This window comes from Panthera uncia, chromosome B4, assembly GCF_023721935.1.
Source record: "Panthera uncia isolate 11264 chromosome B4, Puncia_PCG_1.0, whole genome shotgun sequence".
In the NCBI taxonomy this organism is placed as follows: Eukaryota; Metazoa; Chordata; class Mammalia; order Carnivora; family Felidae; genus Panthera; species Panthera uncia.
This window is the reverse complement of record NC_064809.1, coordinates 119,465,717-119,490,575: the sequence shown is the minus strand read 5'-3', so window position 1 is coordinate 119,490,575 and position 24,859 is coordinate 119,465,717. Positions and strand designations below refer to the sequence as shown.

General features: G+C 35.4%; 1 protein-coding gene across 2 annotated transcripts in view; it reads left to right on the top strand.

Moving 5' to 3' along the window:
• Positions 1-22,644, top strand: part of NUP37 (nucleoporin 37) — a 45,855-nt gene extending 23,211 nt beyond the window's left edge. For both annotated transcript variants that reach the window (XM_049626175.1, XM_049626174.1), the window contains 5 exons: positions 8,934-9,024; positions 15,765-15,946; positions 16,436-16,486; positions 18,335-18,428; positions 18,940-22,644. In XM_049626175.1, coding sequence (XP_049482132.1) covers positions 8,934-9,024; positions 15,765-15,946; positions 16,436-16,486; positions 18,335-18,428; positions 18,940-19,053 — 532 coding nt within the window. In that variant the 3' untranslated portion in view covers positions 19,054-22,644. The remainder of the gene's footprint in view (positions 1-8,933; positions 9,025-15,764; positions 15,947-16,435; positions 16,487-18,334; positions 18,429-18,939) is intronic.
• The last annotated feature ends 2,215 nt before the right edge of the window (positions 22,645-24,859 follow it).

Sequence of the window (24,859 nt, the reverse complement as noted above, 5' to 3'; positions counted from 1 at the left end):
TTGCAGGAAACAGAAAGAAGGGGACTGAGAGCCTTCAGTGAATTCCTATTCAGGAGCAAATAAACTTTGCCTAAGTAATTCCAGGTACAAAGTGAAATCGGGAGAATTTATATTATTTATTATAATGTTATGGTTAAATAAATCCAGAAATAAAGTTCTCTGCTTGCCTTCCAAAATTCCATGTAATTTTTTGTAACATTTTAAATCAAGATCAATTATTGCACAGTTATAACAAGAGTTTTAAGAATAGGATAAATAAACAGTTTGTGTTAGGTTTGGTAATAGTTTACCTCCCTTGTGTGGAACATAAGGATCTGTTTCTTCATAAGAACTATCCAAAAGTTATACTAAAACCTGTTGATCACATTTGCAGACCTTTTTCAATTCAGTGCAGTTAAATAGTATGCAAGATTATAGTAGAGTAAAAGCTAGAAAGTGATACAAGACTTTTCTAAACTTTTATATGATCAGGTACTGGTCACACCTCTCTCTAATATTCAACTCTTTGTTCTCTCTTATGTGCTCCTGTAGATGAAATCCAAAACCATTACCACATAAATTGTATTACCATATCAGTGATTGCAGTAATTTAAGCTGGTTTTATGTGGCCCTCGTGTGGTTGCAGGAAGTGAATTTTATAAATGAGAATCAGATCCATAAACATTTTTCAGGTTTGTTTTGAAAGTCCATTTATGTCACTAACAAGGAGTCCTTTCCCTCATTTATAACATATAGTCAAATTTTAGGTTCTAAAGTTTATCAACATTTTTCTTGGAAATAATAAAATGCTAATATTTCCTGGATAGTATTACTGGTGTTTATGTTAGTTAAAGGAAAAGTTCTTTTACTTTGAATTCCTTGAAGATGAAATCATTCTGTATGATCTGTTTGAAAACTACCATATGGTATTTCTTTGCAGTTGAGAGTTTAATTTTGAATTTATTTTTAAATGTGACAAAATTTCTCAGAATTCCTATCCTTCAAAAATCTGTCTATGTAAGTTAAGTAAGATGTTAATTCTCCCCTGGGGCAGCCTCACCTAGTTTCTCACCTCTGTGATGATAAACTTGTAGTTTCTGCTGGATTTGCTTGGAATTTCAAGAAAACAAAATGAAGCAAAAACATGAGCTTGTAATATTTTTTTTAACTCTTCCAAAGCTTTGTAAAGATTTACAAAGGTAGATTATTTTATGTATGGTATAGTTGGTTTATTAGTGTTATGTTTGAAACAGGCTACCTTTGTCTCCCCTCCAAAACACACATAGTCTTTGATTATTGATTCTTTTTTTGACTCATTATTTTTTGTTATTGGAGGATAAAATAATAAGCATATGCAATTATCTCTCATTTTCACCCTTACTATTCTTCTTACTCTCAAGTCAATAAAATTTGTGGTGGTCCATTTCGTTTATCATTAATACTTACTAGCACATTAATACTACTTGCATAGTAGTCTCTAACATTAAAAAAAAAAAAAAAGCTGAATTAGTCTAATCTTATTTCTGAATATATTTGAAACACAGACACATACTGAAAGTACCCTGTACAAAATTCTTATTTTATACTCTCATGCCTTTTTGTTGCCTCCACTGTTAAAGGCTTTTGCCCAGATGACAAAGTTTATTTATTCACCACTCTAACCTACCATACCCACTATGGAGACTGGCCCATCTTAACCCTAGATTTGTGCTTTTAGTTGATATGGTTTCCCACCTCTGAACTCCTTTTGCACCTAAAACCAGACATTTTAGCAGTAAGTTACTTTGTAATTTGTTTCACTTCTTCCTAATTCTGCATTCACTTACTAAGGAAATATACTATGTCTTTCCCTTTTTTGAATTATCCATAGTGTGATGTGTAACTTAGTGATTATTTGGAAATGGTAGGGGAAAATCTTCATTTTGTTATCACAAAACTCAATGAAAGAAGTGTTTGTTGTCTAAGAGTATTGGAAATCCCTTTCTTGCACCCAGTAACATTGTAAAGTACCTTCTCCTCCTTATTACTACATCTCAGCATTACTTTTTTTTTGCTTGCTTTCATATTTAATTAATCAGTACAGCAATTCATGTGATCCAGTCAAGTCTTTTAGAAAGATTGCAGTTAGTATTTTTTGCTTTACTAGCTAGAGAAGGCCAGATGGATACAGATGTGTCATTTAATGTCATCCATTCCTTCTTTTGTGTTGTCAGAAACATTTGGTAGCAGAAATTTCCTTCTACAATGAACTCCTTACCAGACAATGAGCTGCCAATTAAAAATGGAGAACAAACAAATAAAAGAACAGAGTATTACCCAGGAAATTTCCTTTCAAAATCTCAGAGGGAACATCTCCCTCTATTAATTGTAATTTAAAAGACCCTTGAGAATATCTAGGATAGCTGCAATATGCCAACACCCAATTTATGGGATCTTTTTATTAACTAAATAAGGATACTTAATGTTCAGCTAAAAAGCACTCAACCTGAAATAAGGCAATAATTTTAAGAGTAAACTACTGAAAGTAAAGTAAGTATAATTCATAACCTTAGATCTGGACAGCTGTCCATCTGTACATGTTACAGCTAAAATCTAAGAGTTCCACTGAGGACCACAGAGTTGGGATGGGTAGAGGTATTTGTTATAATTATAGTCAAGTTGGTTCAAAACTGTCATTTATTTTATTTTACTTGAAGAGTGATGCTATCTGTACTCCAGTGCCCTTTGATTTAATCCATAGTATTGGCTTCTCAATATGTCAGTAAATTAATTATACTTTAAAAGCTTTTTCTTTGAAATTTCCCATGCAGACATTTAAATAGGTATACAATATATTTCATATAGCTCCTGATTTTTGCTCATTAGTTTAACTTGATAATGTTATATTTTTATGCTTTTATAAATAGTCCATTACCTTTCCATATGCTTGATTATGTGTATTAAGAACTCTATGAGGGGCACCTAGGTGGCTCAGTCAGTTAAGCATCTGACTTGATTTCAGCTCAGGTCATGATCTCACAGTCATGACATTGGGCTCCATACTGAGCGTGCAGCCTGCTTACGGTTCTCTCTCTCCCTCTTCCTCTCCCCCTGTTTGCACCTTCTCCCTCTCAAAAACAATTAATTAATTAATTTAAAAACTGAAAAGCCTATGAACCCTTACAGCTTTTATTGTGATGCCTCACTTTCCTGAAAAGTATGTATCTGTGGTTATAATTAACTTTAAGTAACTTTATTCATTATAAACAGATTTATTAGCAATAAATTTGGAAATATTAATATGAACTTTCAGTTCTATGAATTTTTCCCTGTTACAATACAAACTCCCTTATCTGCCATGGTCTAAACCTGTAATTCGTTAAACAATAAAAAAGTCAGTAAACTAATCCAACAAAATTAAAAGACAACCTACTGAGTGGGAAAAGATATTTGCAAGTGATATATCTGATGAAGGGTTACTATCCAAAATATATAAAGAACTTTTACAACTCAACACTCCCCCGTCAAAAAAATTCCAATTAAAAAATGGGCAGAAGATATGAAGAGACATTTCTCCAAAGAAGACATACAGGTGAGGGGCGCCTGGGTGGCTCAGTCGGTTGAGCGTCCAACTTCAGCTCAGGTCGCGATCTCACGGTTCGTGAGTTTGAGCCCCGCGTCAGGCTCTGGGCTGATGGCTCAGAGCCTGGAGCCTGCTTCCGATTCTGTGTCTCCCTCTCTCTCTGCCCCTCCCCCATTCATGCTCTGTCTCTCTCTGTCTCAAAAATAAATAAACATTAAAAAAAAAAATTAAAAAAAAAAAAAAGACATACAGGTGACCAACAGACACATGAAAAGATGTTCAGTGTCACTCATCATCAAGGAAATGCAAATCAGAACCACAATGAGATATCACCTTACACCTATCAGAATGGCTAAAATCAATAACTTAAGAAACAACAAGTGTTGGTGAGGATGTGGGGGAAAAGGAACCCTCGTGCACTGTGGGTAGCAATGCAAACCAGTGCAGCCACTGTGGAAGACAGTATGGAGGTTCCTCAAAAAATGAAAAATAGAACTACCTTACAATTCATGAATCACATTACTGGATATTTATCCAAAAAATACAAAAACACTAGTTTGGAAAGATATATGCACCCCTGTGTTTATCACAGCATTATTTACGATAGCCAAACTACAGAAGCAGCCCAAGTGTTCATCAACAGATGAATGGATAAAGAAAATTAATATTACTTAGCCATAGAAAGAATGAATTCTTGCCATTTGCAACAACATGGATGGAGCTAGAGAATATAATGCTAAACAAAATAAGTCAGTCAAAGAAAAATACCATATGATTTCACTTATATGTGGAATTTTAGAGACAAATGAACAAGGGAAAAAAAGTGAGAGAAAGGAGAGAGAGAAACCAAGAAATCAACTCTTAAATATAGAGAACAAACTGATAGTTACCAGAGGGGAGGTGGGTGGGGGGTGGGTGAAATAGGTGATAGGGATTAGAAGCATACTTCTTGTAATGAGCACTGAGTAATATATGGAAGTGTTGAATCACTGTATTATACACCTGAAACTAATGTAATAGTGTATGTTAACTACATTGGAATTTAAATTTTAATTAATTGATTAAGCTAGTCTCAAAAAGTGAGTAAACTCGGGAAATCATTTTAAGAGACTATCTACTTACCTTGTTTTATGAAATTTATGAAAATTTGCCAGTTTGCTAATTGCCAGTTTTTTTTATATTAGGCCAAAACCTTTTTCCCCCCCTTAATTTATGAGTCTGTTGATTAGCACTGGACCTCTTTTTTGCATGAACCATACCCATAATACAGAGTCTACAATGAAAACATTTGCTAGGCATTCTTAATTCAAAATTATCTAGGCTTTTTACCTTTATTGCTTAATCTTTTGTTACTTACACACCTGCCTAATTTAAGAGCATTTTTTTAAGTCAGAAATTTACCTTTAGTTGGTGGCCTTCAACTTCGTTTCATTGAAACAGCTCTTTCAGATGCTCAACATCACTCCTCATCAGGGAAATACAAATCAAAACCACACTCAGATATCACCTCACGCCAGTCAGAGTGGCCAAAATGAACAAATCAGGAGACTATAGATGCTGGAGAGGATGTGAAGAAACGGGAACCCTCTTGCACTGTTGGTGGGAATGCAAATTGGTGCAGCCACTCTGGAAAACAGTGTGGAGGTTCCTCAAAAAATTAAAAATAGACATACCCTATGACCCAGCAATAGCACTGCTAGGAATTTACCCAAGGGATACAGGAGTACTGATGCATAGGGGCACTTGTACCCCAATGTTTATAGCAGCACTCTCAACAATAGCCAAATTATGGAAAGAGCCCAAATGTCCATCAACTGATGAATGGATAAAGAAATTGTGGTTTATGTACACAATGGAGTACTACGTGGCAATGAGAAAGAATGAAATATGGCCCTTTTGTAGCAACATGGATGGAACTGGAGAGTGTTATGCTAAGTGAAATAAGCCATACAGAGAAAGACAGATACCATATGGTTTCACTCTTATGTGGATCCTGAGAAACTTAACAGAAACCCATGGGGGAGGGGAAGGGGAAAAAAAAAAAAAAAGAGGTTAAAGTGAAAGAGAGCCAAAGCATAAGAGACTCTTAAAAACTGAGAACAAGCTGAGGGTTGATGGGGGGTGGGAGGGAGGAGAGGGTGGGTGATGGGTATTGAGGAGGGCATCTTTTGGGATGAGCACTGGGTGTTGTATGGAAACCAATTTCACAATAAACTTCATGTATTGAAAAAAAAAAAAGAAACAGCTCTTTCACATTCATATTTTATCAGCTTACATAATACTAATTATGTAATTATACTAATAATTAAGCATGGGTTTACACCACTTACAAACAGTGGTTTGCTAAGGAAAAAAATCCATATTCCCTCTTGGTTAAGTCTATAACAAATGCACGTATAAGCTTATTAGAAAATAGCCTTCTTGTTCCTGTCAGTTGTAGAAGAGTCTGTCAAAGGAGGTCAGTTAAGACCTTTTCCTATCCACTGTATTCACTACATTTTAAAACTGATGTAAGTTTTTCCATACATAGGTACATGAAAATAACATGCAAGAAAAAAGGATGATTTGAAAAATCTGTCTTACAAATAAGACCAACTGCAAACTACCTTTTGCCAGTCAAATGATTGTTGTTAAGATTGTTTTCGTCAGAAAATTTGTCAGAGACAGTATAGGTTTTTTTTCAGTTGGTAATTTAAAAAGATGTGGGAAGAAAAAAGAAAAGGTACAAGCAATCTGGAAAGCCATTTGACAAAAACTGCTAGAGTTCAACTATTTTTATAAACTATAATCCGTCAATTCCATACCCAGGTATATACTCGCGGGGGGCGGGGAGGGGGTGCATGTGGATGTCTGTATTCACTAAAAAATATGCAAGAAGATTTATAGCAACATTATTACTAATGACTAAAACTGGAAACAGCTTAAGTGTCAGCAGTACAATGAGTAAATACATTACAGCGTACTTAATTCGTGGAATACTATCTACAACAATGAGAGTGGACAAAGTACAACATGCAATAAGGTTGGTAAATCTCACAAAATCTAACCATAAGTGAAAAGTGCCAGACCAAGAAAAATACATAATATATGATTGCATTTGTATGATGTTCAGACCTGGCAAAAGTAGGCTATGGTGTGCTTTTTGTGAGAGAGCAAGGAAGTGTAACTAGAAGGAAGCACAAGATGACTTTTGGAGCTGTGGAAATACTCTCTCTTAACTTGGGTGCTATTCTCTTTGAGCTGTATGCTTAAGATATATGTGTTTTTATTATGTATGGTGAACTGCAAAAAAAGAAAAGAATGTGATTTTATCTGATGGGACTAATATTAACTACATGAAGTAATAACAGAAAACTAAGTTGAATTCTACAAAGGGATTTGTGAAGAGCTTAATTATGGAATCTATCAAAAAGGGAAATAAGAGGTAACAACTTGAAGTGTACCATATGTAGCTTATTTAGTTATAACTCATTTCAAGCCAATTTGTTGTATTTTGCATACTTAGTGCTTGGATTATGCAACCACTGAGAATTATTTAATAAGCATATAAATATAAACAATAAATTACTTTATCCTAGTCCTGTAAAGTAATCTGGATTGCCCTTCTCATTTTTTTTAAGTGTTAGGTTCTGTTCAGGATAAAACACTATTTAAAAATTAGACTGAAATTTGGTTCATTGGCCAAAAATACACTTCATTAACTGACCTCTTTTTGTAGAATATCTTTATTGATAATTTTTACCTCTGGTTTTCCTCATTTCAAAGGAAAAAAATCATGAAAATATTCTGGTATGCATTTATTCAATTTATATAATGACAAACAAAAATCAAATACATATTAGAATAAGATCAAAAGAAGCCTTAAACCATTCTCTCTCTCATGAGACTCACTGAATTTGCAAGACATTCATATTATTTCAGTAGTGGTACAAATATATGCTAGCCCAGCACTTTATTATGCAAGAGGCAATAGAGAAGAAAGAAATATTCAGTTGCCATAATGAATAATCTTATTCATTGTGGGGAGTGAAACACAATTGCATAAACCATTAATAAATGTGATTCCCCTCTTCAATTAAATTGTAGTTGTTTCCCTTGTGTAGTAAATACAGATGAAAAGTGTTGATTTGGCAAGAGAAAAGAGTATGCTTCTAAAGTATTTAATCAAGTAGATAATCATTTTGAAAAACATTTATGTTAGTTTATATGTTAACTATAACATTCCATGATTGGAGACCCTATAATTTCTACAAAGAAGAAAAAATATTTGAAATAATGTGATTTGACACAGAATAGCAGCATTGTCCAATAACTATGTCTACTTTTTTTGGAAGTAAATCTTTGCCTAGACTTTAAACATATATTCCTTAAGTTTGTTAAAATTATTTTATGGTCCTCAATGAGATATGAACCATACCCCTAGAAGAAAAGGTCTAAGGCATTCTAATGAGTGAGTTCAATTCTTAAAGACCAGAATTCTGTGAATACTTTGCCAACCACTCACCACTTTTGCCTTCTGTCATGCTAACTCCCCCCACATTCTGTACCAGTGAGATACAGCCTTGGTTGAGTGTGAGGGATGAGCTGGGCAACTAACAGTGTGGGTGGAGGAGTAGCACCTCTCACAACAGAGTGCCATTACTGAGATTTCTAAGGCTTGATCTCTACTATGGGGAAAGTAAAGAAATTGAAGTAGAAAGCCATCTCACAGAGTAGCTTTGTTACTATAGATTTCTAAGTACTAAAAAGAGAAAGAGTGGAAGGAGCCAGGTATCTGTTCCTTCAACCAACCTTTAATCTGGTAACTTTCAATCAAAGCCACCTTTGACACCAAGAATTGGGGAAGTGAGCCAGATCAGAAAAGATATAAGATAGGAAGTAGCCCCTGGCATGGAAGGCCAAAAGCAGAAGGAATAAGCAACTATGGAAAATTACTATCTCCCTAAATTCACATCACCTCATATTAGCTTCTTTATATGTTATTTTGAAAAATGGGAGTATTGGGTGTGTCGGGGTATGTGTTAAGCACCCCTGGTTGAAATTATTGTTATTGAAATGACTACTGAACTAAGAATGCAACCTGTTTAGTGAACTGGAAACTTGAAGATTCTAGCCACAAAATAAAGAGTGTATGAATAATTTGGTTACTGTGTTACAGTGTTGCTGTGTTAAATTTTTCTGTGATTGAGTATGGTAAAACTCAAATCCTTCATACTATTTTCACATTTTTCTAAAACAATTACCATTATGTTATGGCTTAAAAAAAACATACTTTAGGTGTAAATGTCAACCTTGCAATCTGTAGTTAATAGCTTTGAATTCATGGAGGTTTCATTTTTTTAGTAGTGATATAGCAAAAATATTTAACATTGTACTCCTATTCTTTTATTAGGATTTGGAACTTGGAAGGAATGCAGACAGCTCATTTTGTTCTTCATTCCCCGGGAATGAGTGTGTGCTGGCATCCTGAGGAAACTTTTAAGGTTGTTATTTACAACTTAGCTTTCTTTTATCAAGCTGAAAAGACATATACATGTGTAATACATGCATACATAGAGGAGAAAAAGCAATTACTTTTTCCACCTCAGGGACTCTAATTGTCATAAGTGCATTTAGACTAGTCCAGAATTCTGTAACTTAAAAACTCTATAATTAAGTTTTTATTTTGCAGCCATCATCCATAAATGGAATTTTTTCAGAGTACATTTTTCCTACCCTCTGGTAGATTTCAATTAAAAAAAAAAAAAACTGATGCCTAGACTATCTAGTAGCAGTATTCATTAGGGGAAAAAAAAAATGTTAAAATCCACTCTTGCAAGCCATAACATGTAAACAGAAAGCATCAGTGGCACAAGGCAAATTTGACCTAGCTGCAGTGGTATTCAATTCCTATTCAAAGTAGAGCTTTCTAAAATTCTAAAAATATATTGCAAGTTTTTATCAATTGACCTTAATTCTTATTTCATTGAGAAGATCAGCTATATTCAATAGGAATTCTCTTATTTGCCAGTATCTTCTCTTGGGCATCACTCTATTTTATCTTTCCCTAGAACCTAAGAAGTTCCCATGTTCATCTTCTTAAACTTAATTCTTTAGCTGTATAGAGTTCATGCCAGTTCCTTAGGCATCTTGATTTTATAGCTCTCTAATGTCTTTCATGCTTCTCCATTGACTCTCTTCTGTCCTCATACTTGAAGAGAAATATAAGCCTGTTTAATTATAACAAATACTTACATAGTACTTATATGTACTTGGCCCATTATCAGCATTTCATGTTAGCTCACTTAATCCTCATGGCATCCTTATGAGATAGCAAGCAACTATGATGATCCTCACTTTACAGACAAGGAGACCACTTCTATCTTGAAACCCTGCTCACTTAATCTTTAAAGCTGCATTATTCTAGTCCTCTTGAGCATCTCTGCGTGTTATCTTCCCTTTTTCTTTCTCCTCTGTCAGCTTCTTTCACCATGTATTTGTGAATTGTTGCAAGAGGTAATTCTCACCTACGCTGTGCCCTTTATTGTAAGAGAGGAAGAAGAATGAAAAAAGCCTTGCCCTTAAGTTACACATGACTGACATGTAAGGAAGAAAAACATGTAATTAAATACAATAACACAGATTTTAAGTGTTGGAATAAAGAAATCTAATAAGTAGAATGATGACATAAAAAAAGGATTAAACAGATCTGCTCATAGCCCTCACAGAAGAGGTAATCCTGAGCTGAAATATCCCAGACCATATAACTGTATTCTCTGAACCTTGGGATGCCATGAAAACTTGTTTCAGGCCTGTTGGATCTTTCTTCAGTAGAACTACATACCCTGTATATGTGCATGAGTAAAATTTTCCCATTTATTCATATTGCATATGTAGGGATTGTTCCATGTAGAAGTATTATGAAACCAGGCCCTTTTTTTTATTTTATGCCAGATTTCTCCCCTGTAGTAGTGAGTCTACTTGAAGTATAATTAGGGATCCTACCTAAATGTTAATATCACCATGTATAAATACAATAGGTTACTTTTTAAAATCTGTGACCTGGGGCACCTGGGTAGCTCAGGCATTTGAGCATCCAACTTCCGCTCAGGTCATGATCTCACGATTTGAGTTCGAGCGCCACATTGGGCTCACTGCTGTCAGCCTGTCAGCACAGAGGCTGCTTCAGATCCTCTGTCCCCCTTTCTCTGCCTCTCCCCCACTTGCACTCTCCCAAAAAATAAAAATTTAAAAAATTAAATCTGTGACCTAGATGAGAAATGAGAACTTTTCTTACAACCTCTGTCCCAAAACTTGTATCTTAATGCTTATGATTCAGATCCCTTTCCTCCATGTGCTTTAAGTTAATTTCTGTTTTTCTTCTGTATATCATTAAAACTCCACCCCACCTCCTCTCCTTTTTTTTTATTGCTTCCATGACTTCAGAATGTTTAGAAATCCCTGCTGTAAATTACATAAACTCAAAATCTGAAATCACCTTTGATGTCTTCCTTCCCTGTATGCAGAATTTTCGAGGTTTTTAATTTTTCCTTCCCTGTTACTAGAACACATTCCTCCATCATTAAGGTATATTCTTCACCTTTCTGTTCTCATAAGTAACTCTTGCCAAGGCTTAGCTTTTGACTCTCCACTCTTTGATTTTCTTACCTACTTTAAGTTAGACTAATCTTAAAATATCAGTTTCATCATATCACCCCTAAATTCAAAATACATAAAGGCAACACAGAAGTGATTAAGAGTATGGACTTTTGAGATAACTGCCCAGAGTCAAACCCCAGTTCCACCACTTACTGGCTGTGTGATCTCTGGTAAGTTACAAAAGCTCTCTCAACTGCCTTTACTTCCTCCTCTTGTAAAATGGAAGCTCATAAAGACTAAATGAGTGAATCCTTATAAGGTCCTTAAAAGAGAACCTGGCACATAATAAGCACTCAGTCAATTTTAGCTGCTTGTCATTATTGACACTTACCATTACTACTAAAGCTAGTGGTTCTCTGTGGTCCACCATATCCATTCAAGCCCAGAATTTTTGTTCGGATATGTTTAGCCTGGGTGAAAAGGAGGCAGCCAGACAAGAGAAAGAGATGGGTCCATGATTACCTGTCTCATAGAATTCTTAGGAAAATCATATGAGGTGTGAACTTTGCAAAAAGAGCCATTCTAGGGCGCCTGGGCGGCTCAGTGGGTTAAGTGTCCGACTTCAGCTCAGGTCATGATCTCACGGTTAGTGGGTTCTAGCCCCACGTCAGGCTCTGTGCTGACAGCTCAGAGCCTGGAGCGTGCTTTGGATTCTGTGTCTCCCTCTGTCTGCTCCTCCCCCTGCTCACACTCTGTCTCTGTCTCTCCAAGATGAATAAATGTTAAAAAAAAAAAAAAAAAAATTTTTTTTTAAAGAGCCATGCAATCTGGAAGGCACAAAGCAAATGCTAGTGTTTAATAGTAAAAGATACAAACGTCAAAAGATCTTGAGAAATTAAGGTCTTAAATCCAATTAACCACAATTGGAACTAGATTTTATTAGGTAGTAATAACAGAACCAAGAGTTTAGGATGTCAGACGATCAGAGAATTGGGACCAAGGACATCTCAGTCTCTGAGAGAATAGACAACTGCTAAATGAAATGAGGTGTAACAACTGACATTTGTTGAATGCTGAGTGCCAGGAATTGTGCTGATCATTTTACATGTGTTTTCATGTAATTCTCACAGAACACTCTGAAGTTGGTAACGTTATTCTATCCATTTTGTAGATAAGAAAACTGAAGCACCAAAAGGTTAATAACTAATTTTTCCAAGGCCACACAGGCACAGATTTGACCTCGGTCTGGTTCAAGTACTAATGTTCTGTGCTGCAAAAGATATTTCCCCTGTGAAAATTCAGTGCATATTCTGTTTATGGTTCTGAGAAATGGTAAAGGAAAAATTCCCCTGTAAACTTTTCAGCTCCAGCAGTTCCAAACTTATTTAACGTTTTTACTCTATCTGCTTTCAAACAAAAAAAAACCCAAAAACTATCATCACACTTGAGCACAGTTTAAAAAGGATAAATAAGGGGTGCCTGGGTGGCTCTCAGTTGGTTAAGCATCCTACTTTGGTTCAGGTCATGATCTCACCGTTCCTGAGTTCAAGCCCCACATTGGGCTCTATGCTGACAGCTCAGAGCCTGGAGCCTGCTTTGGATTCTGTGTCTCCCTTTCTCTCTGCCCTTCCCCTGCTCTTGTTCTGTCTCTCTCTCAAAAATAAATAAACATTTTAAAAAATTTTTTAAAGGATAAATAACTGAGAACTGAGTTTTCAATCTGACTTCAACCTATAATAATACCTAATGTTTTCTGAGTGCCTTTTCTGTGCTAAGACAGTTCTGAGTGCTTTACATGTGTTAACTCATACCATCCTTCTATTATAAGTAAGTACTGTTATTATCTCCACTTTTACTGATAAGGACCTGATGTATAGAAAGGTCTTTTGCTTAAGATCATAGAGCAGAGCTAGGACCCACCCAGGTAGGCCCCATTTTAAACCCAACTGCTTTATTGCCCCTCCTAATTTAGGACCTAGACTCAGACAGACTTTGCCCTTCCACAGTCCATAATTTATACCTGAAATCCTTAAGATTTTTAGAGTCAGGCTCAAAATTGCAAATATTTTTATTAGGTCCTGTTAAGGCTTCCTTGGTCTCCTCTCATTTCCACTGCTTCTTCCCAACCCTCAACTATATATAGCACACCATGCCATTCACCAGTCTTCAGTCTAGCTCATAGTAAGAAATACATGTGCTCTAGTCAGATGGACCTGGGTTCAAGACCAGAGTTCCAATGCAAGCTTTGCCACAGGCAAGCAGTGAGACTTCAACAAGTTACTTTTGTCACTCTGTGCCTCGGACTCCTTTCTGAAAAGTGGGATTAATGATAGTAATTTCTTCATACAGGGGTTAACAGAATTCAATAAGCAGGGCATATAAAGCTCAGTGTTGCATTTGGTTTTGTTGTATATGTCATTGACCTCATGTTATTGTTAGTAATATTAGTATTATTTAAACATTCTAGCTATTAAAGAATAGTTTTAAATTCCACCTTTTCTATTAAGAATCCAATAGTTGCAAAGACTACCAATATTCTACCTATATTCTATGTTCTGTTTTTTTCATAATTCTCTTCTTTAGATGGAAAGTTTCTTGATACCAAGGATCATGTCTTTTACCTTTGATCTCTTTAGAAATTAGCATAGTATTTTGCACACACGTGTATATAGTTAATCTTCATTATTCACAGGTTCCATATTTGCAAGTTTGTCTACTCATCAAAATGTATTTATAACCCCAAAGTCAATACTCAGTGGCATTTCAGTCACAGACCTGCTCAGGGCAGCAAGAAATTTGAGTCAGCTAATGTGCGTATTTCCACCTAAGGCTGAATGAGGCCAGTGATCTGCCTTCTTGTTTTAGCTCTCATACTCTAAACAAGTGTCCTACTTGTGGTCTATTTAGTGACACATTTTTGTGCTTTTTGTTCATGATTTCACCATGTAAAATGGCCCCCCAAGCATAAGTGCTAAAGTGCTGTCTAGGGTTCCTAAGTGTCAGAAGACTGTGATGTGCTTTATGGAAAAAATACATGTCTTAGGTAAGCTTTGTAGACATAAGTTATAGTGCTGTTGGCTGAGTTCTATGTTAGTGAAGCATATATATGAAATAAGGTATCTCTAAATATACCTAAGGCAAGATTATGTATTGATCAGTTGACACAAATGTTATGCCCAGAGACTCACAAGAACCCAACGCTTTATTTTCTCTCTAGAATCAATGTTCAGAATTTACTAATTCTTTGTTCACAGCAACTTTATAGACTCTAAGTACCATGAATAATGAAACTCAACTATGTGTCAGCAGCGGGTGGGCTGGGGTAGATGCTTGGTAGAGGTCTCTTAGATGAATAATAGAATGACTGCCAATAGTCCTGACCATGTGTGTCTTACGAGACATGATGTTCTTATTAGAAATAGTAACAATACTTTTATAGTGTTTTATGGGTTTAAGGAAGTACTTGTATATACAATATCACATTTTAGCTATATGGTAACCTTTGGAGTCTGATGTAATTATCCCACATTTCACAGACAAGAAAAGAGCAAACTCCAGGTCACTCACCAGTTTAGTAGAACCCAGGATTATTGACATTAAGTCTCCCATTCTTCCCAGGCTACCACTGCTACTCCACATCTTCAGGAATGTTTTCACCTTAACATAATTAGAATTATAAGAACATTTTATAAAAGTAAGAACTTTACAGAAAATATAGAGAGTTTTTAAACCATTTTGTTTGGGCAACAACTACTCATGCACTTATATGTTCATAGCAGTCTCTTTACCTTAATTCCCACAAATGGGTGTCCAAATGCCCTTAGTTCTTTGAGTCTAAGAAACAATTTTTTTTCACATTTTAATATTTTGTAAAATTGAAATTTGTCTTATAACTATTTTTACATTGCTAAAGTATTTCTTAGGAAGGAGGGATAGGGGAAGCAAGCAAGCAAGCGCCTCATTAGCCAACATCTTTAAATCAGTACTATTTTAGAATTAAAGGAAATATTGAAGTAAGAGTAACTGCGATTTATTCAGTGAGTGGCTACAAGGTGTCAAGCACTGTACTGGGTGCTCTAGAGCTATTACTCATTTAATCAGCACGTGATGCTGTAACTATTCTTATCCTCACATGATGCATTCTGGAAACGAGAAAAGTGCCAAAGACTTGTAACTTGGCCAGTCATTCAGCTTTTAGGTGGAGGAAGCAGTCTTGTCCCCAGGCCTATCTGTGCTCTTTACGCCATGCTGCCTTCCATTCTGGAAACAAACTCACATCACATAAGGATATGTAACACACACTATGTATCTCTATTGAGAAATACACACTTAGCTACCCTTTCTAGACAATATAACTTAAAGGTATAACTTTTACCAGAATGATTCTTTGGGCTTATTTTTTCCTGATAACCATACCTCATCATTTAAAATTGTACCCAGTGTTCCTGAGTCTTTCTTTTGCCAGTATTCTGTAAGCTTTTTTTTATTTTTGATAGAGATTCTTACATAGGCTTCTCCTGTTTCATTTGCATTTGATGTCCCATTTGTAATATATGCAAATATTTGCATATTACTATGTAATATTGAATTTCTGCCTCAGATTTGACTAGTGAATTAGGTGAATTTTTTTTTTTCTATCTTACAGCTGATGGTTGCAGAGAAGAATGGAACAATCCGGTTTTATGATCTTTTGGCTCAACAGGCTATTTTATCTCTTGAATCAGAACAGATGCCATTAATGTCAGCTCACTGGTGCTTAAAAAACACCTTCAAAGTTGGAGCTGTTGCAGGAAATGATTGGTTAATTTGGGATATTACTCGATCCAGGTACTTCCTTAGTATATTCATCTGTTGCTTACTCAAAAAGTCACTATTGCTAAATGATCCATTGAGCCATTCTTGTATACCTGAGCCTCAATGTAGAGCAAAAATAAGTCTCTCTTGTAGAGGGACCAGTGCTACAGCTTTTCACATAACAGAGATAGATGCCCATGCTTTGCAGATTTACTTTGAGAGTAACCCAGAAAGAACAATGCAAAGGAAGAAATCTTAGACCTGAGCAGTATTTACTTATGCTTAAAAAAGAAGAAAAAAAAAACTGATCCTGTTGAATTATGGTGTTCTGTAACAGCTCTAAATTATGTCTATGTTTCTATCATATTTCGTTTATGTTAATCCAGTGCTTATTTAGAATTTTATCACAGTTTAAGTACATTGGGTATTGTATCCTCTAAAGAGAAAATACCTTTTAAATCTTAAGTTCCTCTACTTGAGACCAGCATATGAATCCATAAAATGCAAAATGTTACCTTTTAGTTATCCTCAAGATAAGAGACCTGTCCACATGGATCAAGCCTGCTTATTCAGGTAATGTATGATTTTTGTTGGAGCTGTATTTGGTTTTTTTGAGTTCGGTTACTTTGTTGCATGCTGTGCCCCCAACCTGGAATACTTTGCCAGTCCTCTCCTTTGTACTGAGTTGTTTGGGGGTGTTTTGGGTTTTATTTGCTGACTATTTTATAAATGGTTATTTTGCTTTCCTAACTAAGTCTTTGCTTTTGTCTTTTTGTCTGGGTGAGGGAGTGATTTGTTTTCCAATATTTTCTTTGAAAATTTTTATGAAATACAAAACACATTACCACTCCACTAATACCATTACAACGATTTGGAGTATATACATCCTTATTGTTTGTTCTGATAAAGATATAAACTTCATTGTTGTGCTTCAGGTGAGAACACACTATATTATATATCTGTGACTTTTTCTCTACTTGTATTAATATACATGTCTCCCTTGTTCTTACTGATTTTTGCATAATATTCCATTGTATATTTATTATGTTTATGTATATTTATGTGTTTTATGTATATTACCGTAATATTTAATATTAATAAAATGAATAAATTAACAAATTAATGTATTTATTAAATAATATTAATATGCTAGTATTACTATAAGATACCATTGTATAGTATATTATTGTTATTGTTTATTATGTATATATATTCCTTTGCATAATTCCATTAGGGTGATTTTAGCTTCTAGTAACATGAATACTAACAGAATAAAACCAGTGGAACATTTATTATATGCTATATTTCATAAAATCTAAATTACCCCCAATAAAATCCTAGAACTTAGGGACACCATCATTTTTTGTACACCTTAGAAAAAACTACATTCGATTAAGTGTAAGAATGCTATAGATTGTAAGATACATTCTGATTTCAGAAATGTGAGCATATCACAAGAGATGTGATGCTTCGGACAGAGGCAGTCTCGAGATTGGCTTAGTAGCTCATCAGCGCCAACAAGTTCAGACCTTTCCCTCTGCCATCTGCAGTGGCAGGGCTTTGGGCTTGTTGCTTCAACATCACAAGACGACTGCCAGGGTTCCATGCATCAGGGCCTCATACAAGCTTGTCCAAAGAGGAGAGGAAGGAACACTGAGGAATTGCTGCCATTGCCTTCACTCGGTCGTGTCTCATCCCTTGGGATCAAACACACTGCCAGACGTAGTTGGGGTTCAATTAGCATGGAAAGGGGCAGAAAGGCTGTTGGGCAAGCAACTAGTAATGTCTGCCCATATAAAAATACTAACTAGACTTAGGCTTTTGGATTTTTTGCTGTCGTTGTTTATCAATGAATTCTTTCTTTTTTCTTATATCTTCCCCATGCCCTTATGGTAGTGCTGAGCATGTTGCTGGAACACTTGTTGATTCATTAATTCATTGTATTTCAGTGTCTAGGATATCTTGAAACTTAAGCTTAAATATCTATTCTAGGTGTTTGTATCATCCCAAGGAGTTTAAATGCATGAATTTATTGCTAATTGTACAACAAATGTCAGTAAGAACAATAAGTGTTGTTGTTGTTTTTTTTTTAATGTATTGCACTGTGAAATATTTTCTGTCTGTCTGATACCTTGTTTGTATCTCCTACCTCACTGTCGGCCCTTTGGTTATAAGAAAGGAACTGCTAACTTTGTGTAACGTTAGAACTTAACCAACTAGCACATGGTAAGCATTTAATAAATATTTATAAAATGAGAAAATATTTATAGCTAACTTCCCTGGAATTTCCAGTCTAACTGTGAAGCTGTATTAACAAATTTAGACTTCAAAATTATTGGTTTTATGCAAAAAGAAATAACTTGTTTTAGAAAAGCTTGTAGTTATCTGTAGAATACTATACTTGTTTTTTTCTTTTCTTAGGTGGTCTACAGTTAATGAGAACTTGTTTGCAACCACTGGTTATCCTGGCAAAATGGCAAGCCAGTTTCAAATTCATCATTTAGGACACCCTCAGGTAATGTAGAGTTGTTTTGTGGCATATATGTTTCTACATTTGTGTTTTTTACTTTTCTACTTATAGCCCCCAAATTTGTAATATGTAACTAAAGACATTTGTGAATGTCTTATCTGCTCAAATTGGTTGGAAAGAGAAAGCATTTTTTAATGTTTAAACCACCAGTGGTAACAGACACTTTGCCAGTATTCACGTAAGAAGAAATTTATTTCTTCTGTTTTATTTCCTTCTTCACTTAAATATAATAATTTTGCTTGTTTGCTTGGTTTAGGCTACAAAAATGTTTGAATCTAAGCTACTCCAGTTACTCGTAGATTATTTGTATCCTTCATTCTAGCCAGCTGCAAAAAATAATGTGTATTTCACTTATGAGGGAGCATATTTTTAATTCTGTTTCTGCTACATTAAACAAAGACAAGTTAGCAATGCATTTCTTATTTTTGAAGGGTAGTTTTTACTTATTAACTTTGGTGATCTATTGAGTTTCTCTAATTCTTTACGTATATTGTAGCCTGTCCTCATTGGTTCTGTAGCCGTCGGATCTGGCCTTTCCTGGCATAGAACTCTTCCACTGTGTGCAATTGGAGGAGACCACAAGCTGTTGTTTTGGGTAACTGAAATGTAAAACAAATTTTCTTTGTACCTTAGATGCATAAACTTTGTATTTTTAATACATATTTTGGAGAACTCCCTATTTTTATATCAAATATACTGTAAGCTCTAGTAATGTCCCAGTTGTTGCTTTTGTTAAATAAACTGTTAATGGTTTGAAAAATCATTTTCTTGCTCTGTGCTGTATATGTGCATGTATGTGTTTAAAAACATACATTTTTTAAAATCATCTTTCAAGACTATAATTGACTGAGCAGCTCCAGAAAAGAGATGATTTTATCACAGATTATCCAAAGTGTATCCTGTCCTCTATACTTTGAATATATGCTGTTTTCCTAATTCTCAGAGATGCAAACATTTACAAAAGGAAGAAAATGTCTTTCCTTTCAGTGTTACTCTGGAAGTGATCGAATGTATATGTGTGGGTACATGCATCTTTGTTAGCAGTTTATATGTGTAAGGGTCTTACAACTTCCTCAGTAATTATAAAAGATTATCATTTAACTTAATACAAAGAATGATTTTCACTTTCTTAAAAATGTGACTGATTGACTCAGTCCTGTTGACTTTATACAAATTTCTTTTGACTAGACATCTCAACATTCTTAGAACATCTGGTGTATGGGATAAAGCTTACCTTGAAAAATGAATTATAATTAATATCTTTAACAGCCTCTGCCTGTTATGAATCTTCACCATTTTTATCAAGAAACTGAGATGTTTCTGAGATGGCACCTAGTGGCAGTAAAACAGCGCTGATAGCACAGGGCCTGCTTGGGATTCTCTCTCTCTCTGACGCTCCCCCATGCTCGCTTGTTCTCTCTCTCTCTCTCTCAGAATAGATAAACTTAAAAAAAAAAGAAAAGAAAATTAGCTTTACGAGACAAGGAAATGTTGCAACTAATTTTTTTAATGCAATGAAATGTTTTAATCATGTAGATATTTAAACTATTATGTGCTTTACTGATGAAAAAATGCATAGTATACCAATTTCTAAGTCACTTATTTGATATAATAAATTGTTACTAAATAATAGCAGTGGTTTCCTTTACCCCTTCATAAGCGGATTGTAACTTAAAAAGGCAAAGGTCAGGGAATTGGGACATGTTTCCTTTTAACAGTCTCTGTGATGGGACAGAGAACCCTAAAAGCATTAGGGTAGATCAAAGAATTTGTAAGAATTTTTCATTTCAGGATGTGTCCCAGATATAAGGAATACATATTGAGATGTCAGATTGAGCCAGTGCATTTGAAAATTGTCTAAGGACGTTGACTTAGGAATTGAGTGGGTTGTTATTAAGGGTGGAGATTGAGGGGAGCCTGGGTGGCACAGTCAGTTAAGCGACTCTTGGTTTTAGCTCAGGTCATGATCTCACAGTTTTGTGAGTTAGAGTTCCACATCAGGCTCTGCAGTGGCAGCACAGAGACTGCTTGGGATTCTCTCTTCTCTCTCTCCGTCTCTCTCTCTGCTCCTCCCACACTCACACTGTTTCTGTCTCTCTCTCAAAATAAATAAATAAACTTAAAAAAAAAAAAAGGATGGAGATTGAAAAGTATGTTGGCCTTGGATTTTTGGGTGTCTGAGAAATGGGTTCTTTGGAATAAGGGCTTACCCAAATATGAGTTATCTGATGAAATTACCCAGTAGCACTACTGCCTGTTAGGGGAACCTGTCTTGGGAAAAGATAACCCATGGTGGTCACATAAATACTAAATTTATGCAATTTATGCCGAGAAGCAGGAAGTGTTAACCCTTAAAGAAAGCAAATGGTTGTTTCATTTATAAATTAATATAGTGACTATAAGACTCAAGTCTCAAGAAATGAGAGGGATTTCTTTATCCCTTAGCTTCAGGAGTGGTATTCATGTTATCCTGAGTAAGCATTGTTAAACTTTACTGTGTTCAATTACTTTAAATGGCATAATGATATTCTTTTTCCATAGTAAATTTTGTTCTTAGTAAACTATGTTTAAATTAGACTAACACAGGAGGCAGTGTTCAATGGAGAATTAGTTATTGGTCATCACTTCTAATTTCTGATAAATAACATGAGTTCTGATTTTGTGTATGTGTATGTGTCCCAGTTAGTTTTAGTTTTTCCATGTTTGTTTATTCTAAGAGGGTTTTTCTTCTGCTGAAAATAAGTTTTCCTCAGGATTGCTTCACTTACAAATATTGTGGAAAGGAAAAAAAAGTTGTACTTGTGTTCTAAAATTCTTATTATTTAGAGATGTTGAAGCAAAAGTCAGGATATCACAAATCTGCAAGATGTCAGAATTAAATCCTACTCTTTCAAAATGATGGAATCATAAGTCCCATTTTATTTTTATGATTTGGCTTGTACGTTGTGAGTATTTCAATGTCTCTCCCATGCCAAAACACAAAATCGTACAGCCATGCACTCCAATTTGTTTCTTTGGTAATTTGTGACTACATATTGACACTGACCTAGAAATGTTCCTGTTGCTGTTTTAAATCTCATGTCAGTGGAGAAGAAATTGAAATCTGGTTTGCACATTTGTGTCTGGTTTTTTGTAATTGTCCAAAATCTGACATTGTCCCAGAAATGCTGATTGGTAAGTTATGAGACAGTATTATACCCAAGACTGATTTCTTAGGAGAGAACATGTATTTGCTCCAGATTATTCCTCATGTTTCTGTAGCTCAAAAAGTTAAACTCAACCCAACTTTATGTGATACCAGTAATAGCCTTAGATTTGAGCCCAAATAAAATGTGCAAAGTAAAAATCACCATTATGATGGTCCATTTCCACATATTCCTCATGAGAGCATGGTCCAGCCTCAGAAGCAGCATTCTGTTCCAATATATCTTTATCAAGCTGTCGGTGTGCTTAGTAACAAGGACAGGAGAGAACACTCTGTTTCTTTAATCTAACACCTTGCTGATTCAAAAACATTTATTTTAACAGGCATTGAAAAGGAATTTCAAAACAGCTAACATTCGTTTCTAATTATACATTTAAAGAAATATGCCTTTTAAAACATAGGTAGAAGTTTCCTTTTGTTGCTATTAACATGACTTTAATTTATAGCAACCATCTGTTAACTAAGCACAGAAACACAACAAAATAATTAGGATATCAGCTTTGAAGATCTCCTTTCAGAAAAGGAAAAACAAATACACATTTGATGACATATCCATTACTCAAACTCGACATAACCAATTTCTTTTGCATGCATGGACACAGACTTCATGAGAAATTGAAAGCACTGAATCTCCTTTCTGACCTTTTCAGCTGTTCTTTGAACTACCTTAGTAAAAACAATTGTTGCCCGTATGTTGGATCAAGTTACATTTGCCTGGAAATTTCTTTGGATCAGCTTATTTCTGTTTAACTGATGTGTTTGTTATATTGCTATTTGCCTTCTCAACTAATTTTTAACAGAATACTCTACCTTGGGACTTTTACACTTACATAAGTTTTTAAAATCCATAAGAACAAGGGTAAGTAAAAGGAGAGGCCACCAAGTTTCTCCGCCTTTGGAAAAACAATTTGAGTAACCCAATAGATTTAAAGATGTATGAAAGAAAGCATTTCTACCAACTGCATGTTTAGTGCTATATTGAGTTGAGTGCCTGTGTCTTTATAGTAAAAGACAATAAATGCTGCTGGTATGTTTGCTTCTTAAACACAAAACTTTGGTCTTTCTTATAAGCACAGCTGTTGTTCTATTATTGAGCCAAATCCAGACAAGATTAGACTCTGGCCAAAATTAAGGTTAATCTCTGCAACCATCTCAAGTAAGAGCTTTCCAGTGCTGTTTTAGGAAATCTTTATTTTTGGGACAGTGTATAAAGGAAATAAGCCCCAGACAACTAACCTCTCAAGAAAGCCAGAGGCAACTAGTCATAAATTATGCCACAGTGATAAAGAAGTTGGAGGCTGTCTAAACAAATTAGTTCATTTTGGTTCATTTTTACTTAGACTATAGCTGTAAGAAATGATTCTCTTAGTTGACATTAGTTTAAACCAGACCAATAAAAGTTTTTTTTTTTTTTTTTAAGTTTATTTCTTTGAGAGAGAGTACGAGTAGGGTAGGGGCAGAGAAAGAATCCCTAGCAGGCTCCACGCTGTCAGCACAGAGCCCAGTGCAGGGCTCGAACTCACAAACCATGAGATCATGACCTGAGCCGAGATCAAGAGTTGGATGGATGACTGAGCCACTCAGGTGCCCCTAGAAGTTATTTTTTACTTTTTTTTTTTTTATTTTTTAATGCTTATTTATTTTTGAGAGAGAGAGAGATTGAGAGACAGAGCGTGAGTGGGGAAGGGGCAGAGAAAGGGAGACACAGAATGTGAAGCAGGCTCCCGGCTCTGAGCTGTCAGCACAGAGCCCAACACGGGGCTTGATCTCACAGTTCGTGAGATCATGACCTGAGGCAAAGTCTGGTGCTTAACAGACTGAGCCACCCAGGCGCCCCAACTAGAAGTTAAAGAACTTTTTTCTACCATCTTTTCTTAATTAGTATTTCTTTGGTTAATTGCTAGTTCTTTCTTCCACTAGTATTAACTAAATCTAGGTATTTATTATGGATAAAATAACTCAGGTATATTTTATAGTAATTATTGTATAAGAACTCACTTTAGTTTTCGACTACAATTTTTTTTTTCATTAAGGTTTAGACTCTGGAATTTAAAATACTTTGCCAAATGTTATGTAGGGCTGATTCTCATGTGAGTGGGACACTAGTGCCTCAGGCTGTGTTGTGAACAGCTAATGAGGCACTTCTCTCCCAGTTGCCTGTACCAAGGAGAAATCTGTGGAAATATCTATCCCTCACTTGCAATCTATAGAACTCTAGTAAGATTTCCCTGGCACTTTATTTTGAGCAAGTACAAAACCTGGTCATATATGTAGCTGCTTCAGAGGTCTCACCCCCTCCTGGACTTACCCACAAATACATTAGATCCCATGGAGCAATTCTAGATTCTGTCAGTGTTTTTGACCTAGTCTCTTCCCCATCATTCCATCTACCTGCCACAATAAGTTATGTTCTCATGTATATATAATCTTTACAAAACCCTGGGTCATTGCTTCCCAACCTGTTAATGGCAAATGGAAGAGTATGGAATTATTGTAAGGCTTCTCAGTATTCATATTCCCACTATTAAAATCCTTTTATACCTTTGAAACCATGACTTCCTGGGGTCCTGAAATACTATAAACAGCTCCAAAAATCAAACTTGCCCACATAATCCTAACAGACATTGATTTCAAGTGTTTTACTAATAGCCTCTTCCTCCACCAAAATGCTGTTAACAGGTAGGAGGAATACGCCTCCAATGAACCCTTCTCTCCAATTCAGTGAGATGGCTTTGAAGATCTCATTCAGAAATCTTGAGAGGGTTAAAAAGTTCCCAGATACATCAAGGTGTGCCTGTCATCTCGTTATCTATTATGTGACCCCCAGGTTTGGCTCAAGTTCAAATGAGAGCCAGAATACTTCAACAATTCCTGCAACAACAGATGTTGACAGGGATGCGGAGAAAGAGGATCTCCTTTGCACTGCTGGTGGGAATGAAAACTGGTGCAGCCACTCTGGAAAATAGTATGGAGGTTCCTCAAAAACTTAAAAATAGAACTATGGGTCCCTACGACCCAGCAATTGCACTACTAGGTATTTATCCAAGGGATACAGGTATGCTGTTTCGAAGGGACACATGCACCCCAATGTTTATAGCAGCACTATCAACAATAGCCAAAGTATAAAAAAGCCCAAGTGTCCATCAATGGATGAATGGATAAAGAGGATATGGTATATATATATATATATATATATATATATATATATATA